Source organism: Parasteatoda tepidariorum, chromosome 4 (assembly GCF_982258835.1).
Source record: "Parasteatoda tepidariorum strain Cologne lab strain chromosome 4, Ptep-v5.0, whole genome shotgun sequence".
NCBI lineage: Eukaryota > Metazoa > Arthropoda > Arachnida > Araneae > Theridiidae > Parasteatoda > Parasteatoda tepidariorum.
The window spans coordinates 22623193-22632625 of NC_141758.1; the positions used below are offsets into that span (position 1 = coordinate 22623193).

General features: G+C 28.5%; 1 protein-coding gene across 2 annotated transcripts; it reads right to left on the minus strand.

The window, feature by feature from the left end:
- Positions 1 to 271: 271 nt before the first annotated feature.
- LOC107452056 (ras-like GTP-binding protein Rho1) lies at positions 272 to 8682 on the minus strand. Of its 2 annotated transcripts, none has more exons than XM_016068342.4 (3): positions 8563 to 8682; positions 8235 to 8430; positions 272 to 1125 (listed from the first exon to the last, which is right to left on the minus strand). In XM_016068342.4, the coding sequence occupies exons 2-3, from the start codon at positions 8388 to 8390 to the stop codon at positions 703 to 705; spliced, it is 579 nt and encodes a 192-aa protein (XP_015923828.1). In that variant the 5' UTR covers positions 8391 to 8430; positions 8563 to 8682; the 3' UTR covers positions 272 to 702. The 2 variants fall into 2 exon arrangements, with proteins under 2 accessions (XP_015923828.1, XP_015923827.1); XM_016068341.4 differs by having other exon boundaries at positions 8235 to 8472.
- Positions 8683 to 9433: the final 751 nt, after the last annotated feature.

Sequence of the window (9433 nt, forward strand, 5' to 3'; positions counted from 1 at the left end):
CTCTCTCTTCTTCATCTACTGTATTGTGTAAGAATATCTTTTTCAGTGTAACAAATACTTTTATATTAAACAAAAATAAACAGGGTCTTAATAAAAACAAAAAGTAACATTTAAGAACATTTTTTTCCCCTCATTATCTTGATAAAAAGTTGTGCAACCCTAATGAAAGCTGAAAAATAGTAAGATAGACACATGAAATTTATTTCATGCACACACACTTAATATGAACATCTAATAATAACTACGAAAGATAATAATAAACACACATAAATTTAACATTGTGAGCATAAAATTTTAATGCAACTTTAATCATAAATTTATCAAAGAAATCTTTACAAGTACTTAGTTGTCTCACAAGAATAAGGCAATAAAGTAGCAAAATATTAAAAAAATGGAAATAAATTTTGAAGTTTTATTACATAATAATAAAAAAAAAGAGACAACCATTGACATTGCATCTGACAGCAGGCGTTTACAACACAAATATGTAAGAGAGTAGTACTTTAAATAAAAGCTTACATCAATTTGTAGGCTTAAGTATTGGGTAATACTGCCTTGATAGAACTTTATTGGAATGATTTACAAAAAGAGTAAAAATTGTAAATAGTTTCCAAAATTGCCTTCAACCATAACAGTCACTGAAAAAAAATCACCCAGTAACATGGTTATACTAGAGCACGTTAACAGCTAGAGTTGTTTTAATTATAAAATAACACACTTCTTCTTCTTTTTCTTTTTTACTTGAAGGGCAGCTTTAGTAGCCATCTCGAACACATCCCTCACACCATCTTTGGTTTTGGCAGAGCATTCCAGATATCCAAATGCCTGGATTTTTTCAGCCATGGCTCGACCCTCATCTGGCTTAACTGGCTCTTGTTTCATTTTAGCCAACTCTTTGATGGTATTTGGGTCGTGACGCAAATCCTTTTTATTACCAACCAGAACTATCGGAACATTGGGACAGAAATGGCGTACCTCCGGATACCACTTTTCCATGATGTTCTCCAGACTGTCAGGGCTATCTATGGAGAAACACATTAGGATCACATCCGTGTCCGGATATGAAAGAGGTCGAAGTCTATCATAATCTTCCTGACCAGCAGTATCCCATAATGCAAGTTCCACCTAAAAAAATTATTGCACGTTAAACAATGTAAAATATCACAATATTTTATTTCATAGTTATTGCTGAACAGCAGACCAAATTTTCAGTTTAGGGCTACGAATGTTCAACTCCATAGCCTTGTAATTTTGAACCCAAACCAGAAAACAAGGGAATTCCTGGATCAAGTATTGGGAGAAATTTGTCTTCCTGTAGGACTTTTTGATGGAACTAACCCCTGTTTGCATTACACGGAGAAGAAAACCTCATACACTTAGCCTGACGAAAAGAGGACTCTAACCCACGATTCGTCTACCACTGAAGATATTTAATGTTAGCACTGTGGTCGGTGCGAGCTGGATGCGGAATTTAAATCAACCAGTCATCTTCGGGATTCAAATCAAGGGCACCCCATTGAGAGTCAAACGCTCTAAGCGAATTTGATTATCACTGCTTTCTTCACTACTCAAAACCTCATCGAGCAGATGATTGATGGGTTTGAGGTTTGGAAAATGGCTCAGTCACTTTTAAACATATGTTATGAATAACCAATCCATCACAAGCTAAGAGGTGTGTTTTGGTTCCTTGCTTATTGCAATGATAAATTTTGTGAATCATTTGGTCTGTATACACCGTAATAAAAAATATCTCAACAGTGACAATACATGATGTCATTAATTTATAATCATTAACTGAAAAGTCACTCCAAACAAAAATACTGTTTGAATCATGTTTGACAGAAGGAATTTGATTTCTTGTATCTGTCAGATGTTGAACGTACTCTAGCCACCATCATAGTCAATAGATTCTTTAGAAAGTCTAGCACAAATAGCTTTTAAGCAAACTGTAATCATGCTAGCTAATTTCTTTTCAGAAATAATTACTTTTCTGCAGTATCAAAAAAACCATTAAATAATTCTTGCTTGTCCAAAATGAAAACAAAAATTTAGCTGGATAATTTTGATTTGAATATGAAAATATTGAAGTTAAATTGAAGCTTTTTTTATGTTTACAAAATGCTCATAAACAAAATAATAAATGCATAACATTATATTTTTCATTGGGAAAGAGAGAAATACATTTGGATGGTCTAGCAAAAGCAGGAACTTGGCCAGAACTGCAACTTTTCACTGTAAGGGATGGAGAACAACACTCAAGTTATGTACACGGACAGCTTGAAAGGAACTCCATTAGTAATATATATTCATTTATTTATTATTTTGATTGGATTTAAAATATAAATAAAATAAAAAATATTTTTGCTTTTCACTCAAGTGAGGTCCTGGATGAACATAAACCACACTTTCTTTCATTTAAATATAAGGATATATAATTACAGACACTGAAATTTTCATAAAATAATTTTTCTATACTATATAATACTGAAAATGTGATAATGAATCATAATTGACTTAAAATTTAATTAACACTAATATTTTTCTCAGAAAAATTACAGTACATTATTAATAATACATAAACTAATAATAAATTAATCCTTGCACGCTAAAGTGTCGCTCATTTTGGATCTTACATTGAAACAAAGCTATAATTCATAAAACATTTTTTGAGTTGTCATGATATTTCTCATAATGATAATAAACATAATGACATCAAAATAGTTGCTAATAAGTTGAAAAAAATGAAAACCTTATCTAGAGAATAAATAATAATAAATATAATAAAATTAGGAGAACTAGAATAAACCATCTTTTTTCATTAAACAGGGTGCATAGGCAGATTTTTTGACTAAAAAAAGCACACTTTATGCACTCAAAAACAGTTTCAAGCACTTATTTAAAAAAATATATATATACAAATATATCACACTAATAGAAGTTTTTCTTTCCATTGTTGAAAGTTCATCATAAATATTATTTTTTTAACAAACTGTAATCATGATAAAATAACTAGTTTCTGGCTCCATTCTTGATTTTATACACCAACATAAATGCATTTTATACACCAACATAAATTTTAAAGATATTCCTAATAGCGTTCCTTATTCTATTTTTTAATAATTACTTTAATATTCACCATACTGAATTGAAAAACATGCAGAGACTTAAAAAACTAAGAAACCCTTAATGAATTCATTAAAAATGCATATAAGTAAAAGATTACAGTTAAATTTTTATCTAAATTCGTAATTTGGTTCAGTGTTTCTTTGATGAAATGATTAAAAAAAAAATTTCAATTGCTTACAAACAAAAATACAAGATGGCAATGCTTAGTTGGTCCCAATGGTCTAAAAATTTCTAGAATTTTTCTGTTTGATTTCAGAAGGGAGATGAGGTCTGAAATCGGGTAACTCTCACAATATGCAATAGAGTTAGATGCGTAACCCCTCTTGGCGAATCCAGATCAATGGACGCCTATGTGGAACCACCAGTAATTTATCAAATTGAAAAATTATTGACGCTTTTGCATGATAGAGACAACAGCAATTCGAAACAAATGATGATTGAATGAGTTGTGAAAATTCATGAGTTAAAATATAAATTCAATCTCAAGTGTTATGGCAATTTCATCAAACTAAATATAGCAGAAAGTCTTTATTTCTATTTATTGAAAGATAACAGAAACTATTTATATTTTTCAGTCATTAAGTTCAGTTCACAGTTTTAACTGAACTATTCAAAAAATCAGGAAATACTCCTTCGCAGAAGCATTGAATATCTAAGATTAGACACTTTAAATTTCAACTGATATTCTAAATAAAGCCAAATTTTTCCAATTTATGGGTTCAAAATTCTAAACCTTACTTTTAAACATGGTTTTTTTTTTTTTTTGCAAAAAGTAGTCTATAATAGAAATCTTTAAATAAAATGGGAATATTATGGTCAATTCCTTTAAAATGCTCGTAACAGACAATTTTTTTTATCTGAAAAATTTATTTTTGCATTCTTTGTCAGAAAATATATTCATTTCGAAACATTGAATAAATACAATATATTCATCTGTTGATGTATTTTAACAAACCCTGAAGGGTTTACCAAGGGTGCAGAAAATTCTAAGGATCTGGTACAAGATTGGCAAGTTTTGGACAATTGACAGTTTTATCCAGTTTTAACCGCCATGTCAAAAATCAAAAATTTCGGTGTAAGGATAATTATAAGCTATTATAAATATGAAGAATTTACAAATAAAATTATATATTAAATTACAAGAGATTAATCAATTTTGTTAGTAAATTACTTCGACATTGAACACAAATTTTAGTGTAGGATAAGGGTGCACAATCTGCAGCCTGCAATCTGAATAAAAAATATAATTCTATTTGTTTTTGAAAAATAAAAACACAATTCAATAATGCTGATTTCCAACTTAAGTTATAATTTTCGACGCTCTTCATGAGAGCCGATTTCATCAAAAATCCAATGACTTTTCGGTAGTTATTGCTTCTCATTTTCAAGTGAGACTACTTCATAAGGTATTTAAATAAACTCGTTTTCAAATGTTCTAAAAATTGCACATTACATTTCATATTAACAATAACGATATAAAACTGATTTATCGCCATTCGCATTCAAAAGATACCACATACCTCAATTCTTATTCGCATTTAAAAAATTATACATTTTTACTCTTCTTCTCTTAAAAAAAATGCAACTTGAAATGTTTATTTACTCATAATTTCCAGTTTAAATTATTAAAAAAGAAAAAAAGCTTTTAAGTTGTTTAGCAATTATTTTTTTTAGTTTACTTTTTTGAAAAACATTTATGCCCAGTGATTGTCTATTAATATGTCTCTAATTATTTTTATAAACTACAAATTTTTCTTTTATTCTGATAATGAGAGAGAACTATTTTTTGAAATATACACAAAAAATAGTATAAGAGGACAATTTAAAAATTGCTGAGGATTGAACTCAGTTATCACATAATATTACACATTTCGATACATTTTTACAGTGGCAAATGCACAAAGTGATCTTTTCTGAGAAGCAGCGCCCTGCTTTTTTTGATTCCTAGAGAGAACTCTAAATATTCATTTTTCTTAAAATTTAGTTCCATGAAACAATAAAACTTTTTAATGTTAAAATTTGTGTTTAAATAAGCTTTTGTATTGTGTAACGAAATAAAAAAAACTAATAATTTTCCTATTATTTTTATTTAATTAATTTTATCAGATTCTTTTTAAGTTTTAGCATTTTCTTATTTTTTTTTCTCATTTATTTAGTTTTTTTTTTATTATTTTCTTGAAACAACATTTAGAAAGGAAAGTTTATATATTGGAAAAACTTTTTGCTAACAAAAACAAAGAAAAAAACTCATTTGGTTTAACACAATTCTTTAATAAATGAGCATAGATGTTAAAAATAATAGAAATTAAAACATATTGAAATAATAATAATTTATTAAATTAAATTTATGATTCCACTTTAAAACTTAAGGAATTCAAACTAATAAATACACAAATTGACATAAAATATTTTTTTAAAGAGGAAAAATTTGGCAAAGTGACACATTTTTTACTAATAAAAAATTTTGTAAGAATTTATTTATATCAAAAATTTATACATGGCTGCCTGAATTTCAAATTCTGCTCCTAACAAACAAATATTCCATAATAACAAAACATATTGAGAATTTAAAAAAAAAGTTAAGAATCAGACAATTATTGGCAACCACTTTAGTTTTACTTAATCTAAAATAACTGCCTAAATTGTGGCACAAAAGAATTTAAATCAATATTTAGATTCTTAACAATTAACAACTTATAGATATTAACAGCATAAACTGAATAGTTATAATATAGCAAATAATATTCATCTTAAATACTAATATTACCATGCTATTAAAAAAAACAATTAAGAGTTTCAATAAATTTGGCTACATTTCTTATTCATGGTAACATAAATATAATTAAATGAATTATAATTATAATAGTATATAATGCAGTGTTTTCACTACAGTGCGAGAATCTCACATATTTTTTTCTATTCTCGCATTAAAAAATTATTACTGTGAGAAATTCGCGTATTTTATAAAACAATTTCAAAATTCGTGAATTTCTCGCATTTTGGAAAAAGCTTTGAACTATGCCATTTAGATTAAAATCCATTTTACTTTTCTTTCTGGATCTTTCATTATTTTCAACATCTGCCCCGTTATCTAGCTTCCCTATTTACCACTATTGTTCAGAACCTTTTCGAACAACTGAACACAACCACGGAACCCCATTCAGAACACATTTCTCTGCAACCACGTGTTTACCTTAGGTAAGGTTTCTTCACGTAAGACGTTCAAATTCTTTATGTGCTAATGTAAGATGAACCTTGTAAAGGCAAAATCTTATATGATGATGCACCAAAAATATTCAATGCCTTAAAAAATAGAAGACGTTAAAAATGTATTATAATTAAAGAAATGATTTTTTTTCAAGAGTTTGTGTTTTTTTTAGTTTTTAGAATCTCTCTTAACTTTTTGAAATCTCACCCTGTTTTATAAAAAGGGTGAGAAATTCTCACCCATTTTTTTTCTATGATGAAAACACTGTAGTTTGATTAAATATCTAATAAAATGTCTCCAATAAATAAAATAAAAAAAGAAACTTGCCCAAATTTTTTACTTTTGTCAGATGTTGACTTGTTCATGCCAAAAAACCAGTTTTTGACATCAAGAAACCAAGTCTAGTCAAATATCTAACATTGGTACAAAAACAGTTTTTTTCCTTTTTTTTAAAGTTGCAATAACCTTTTCAAAATATTTTTAGAAAGTAAAGTCTGTATTTTGCTGAAATTTCTCTTATAGCAATTTTTTATTTTATTTAGCTAGACCAAAAACTTTCTTATGGCTGCCTGAACTTCTCTCGGACCTTATTCATGTCATCAGATATACTCTGCATCTTTGGAGTTCACCATCCAAATAAATTATATGCAATAAATAGAATGTTATTGTTATGCATATTGCACATAATTTGTTTTATAGATAAATAATGTATTCATTCAGCAAAATTTTTAATTATGTACTTTTTTTTTACATATTTAGTACCTTTATAAAAAATTAATATATTGATTAATTTAAAATCAGATTAATGAATTGTTTTACTTCATATAATTTTGTATAAAAAATTACAAAGTTTAATGTATAAAACATTAAGCTGATAATTTCAACGGACAATTCAGTTTGTTGACAGCACAAAAAATTATTTGAAAATTCTTTCATTTTTTTCCACTTTAATGTGAAAAAACCCACTTGGTGGGTATAAAGATAGGTTTCTTCAAGTAAAGCCCAATCTGGGGGGGGGGGGGGAAACACAAGGTTTTTCTCGACTGTGCCTATCTTTACAAACCCTGATTAAACTGCTAAGTTAGCACACTTCTCCTAAAGGGCCATGCTTCCTCCTAAATAGACTAATTTTCACAGCCTCAGAAATGTCCTTCTCATCGAGGTTTTACAGTAATGAGAGGAAATAAGTTTCCCAATTTCTTCAGGAATAAACAAAATTGGTAAAAAAGCTTTAAAAATTTTTGATTTCTGTTATTTGGTTGACAAAAAAGATAGCAAATTATTTAATACTTAATCAAAACTCTTAATCTAACTCAAAAGTCTCTTCTTATGTAGAGGATAAATGATGCTTAAATATTTATTAAATACCAACAAAATAAAAGCTATATTATTTAATTCATGTTAATACATTTTTCTTGAACATGAAATATAGCAACAAGATTCGTTTTACAACAAAAAATTATAAATAGCTTTAGAAACAAAGCTCTAAATATGTATCACCATGCCATGTGCCACAACAAACACTGTCATGAGTAAAAATAGAACATTTTGGATACACTTAACTATTTCATTTGCAGTGCAGCACAGAATTGTTTATCCTGATCTCCAAAAATCTATAAATCACACATTTTAAAAATATACATCCTGTTAAGGAATATAATTAATCATTTTTACTTTAAATTGTGTACAAGATAAACAAGAAATAGACTTTGCTAAAATGCAATGTATAGATAAAAAAAACATCTAAATAAGACAATTACAAAAACTAAGCCTTACATATCAGTTGTATCACTTAAAATTTATCAGCACATAAAAAAGGATAAAAAGTAATTTCATACAAAAAATATATAAACTTTCAAGTTCGAAAAGTGTATATAACTATTTAATAAAACATATTTACCTGTTTAAAGTCTACTTCAATATCAGCAACGTAATTTTCAAACACAGTAGGTACATAGACTTCAGGAAACTGATCCTTGGAAAATACAATGAGAAGACATGTTTTACCGCATGCTCCATCACCCACGATGACTAATTTCTTTCTTATAGCCGCCATATAGCCTTTCTTAAAGCTTTACTCCGATATATTCTGCCAGCTGAAGAACAATAACACAACAATCAAGATTTATTCGAAGTGGCTAGAATAGAGCAGTCACATCGAACATTAGAAATTTATGACATAGAATCAAAATATTGACAATCTAAGTATAAAAATGGATTTTACAGACCTTTTACTTTTGTAACAAACAAATACAAAACCGCTCTCGATCATATATTAATTGAAATCCTTTATTTACAAACATATCATTTGAACCACATAGAGCTGCAGGATTAATGGGAGTGATAGGAACAGGAACCAAGATTAAATCACAGATATTTAAGTCAAAAGTATCTGTGACCAATAATTGGCGGTTATCAGCTCTTAATGATTCTAAGCTAGGAACAACAGTTAGAGCACGAAAACATATATGTGCAATTCTTATTTTACCAAAAATTAAATAACTTGCTGATTATTTTTGTTTTTTATTATTTGTTAAGGTTTTATATAGTAATAAATCCTAGATATGGTGTTTCCAAGAGATCACAACGAGGGTCATGCGTTCGTGAGTAATTTGTAAATTTATTGCAGAATTATAACATAAAGATTTTACTAAGTGCTTCTTATAAGTTTATGTTGGTCATTAGAACAACTTAACTTTGTTCTTGAGACGAAACAAAATTTATTTTCCGTCTTTGTTAGGAAATTTTAAAATCACCGTTCGAGTTTGAAAGTAGCAGGTACAACATTAAATTCATTCAGAGAATGACTCATCGACCATTAAAGAAATCATAGAACCCTTAGGCTCGGTTCTCACTCTATGAGAAAAATTCTCTGGCTAATAGGAATCCGATTGGCGAATCTTTTAACCGCGTTCCATGAGAATGATTTTTAAGGGAATGTTCGCACTACATTTAAAAAATTCGCCAATCCTTATCAATCAGGATCTCGCACGCGTCTTCGAGATCGCAATCGTTATTCTTGATTGCAATGCTCGAATAATACAGAGAAAAAAAACCACTCTAATTCTTTCGCCTGAACTGGCCGCATAGAATGGAAAC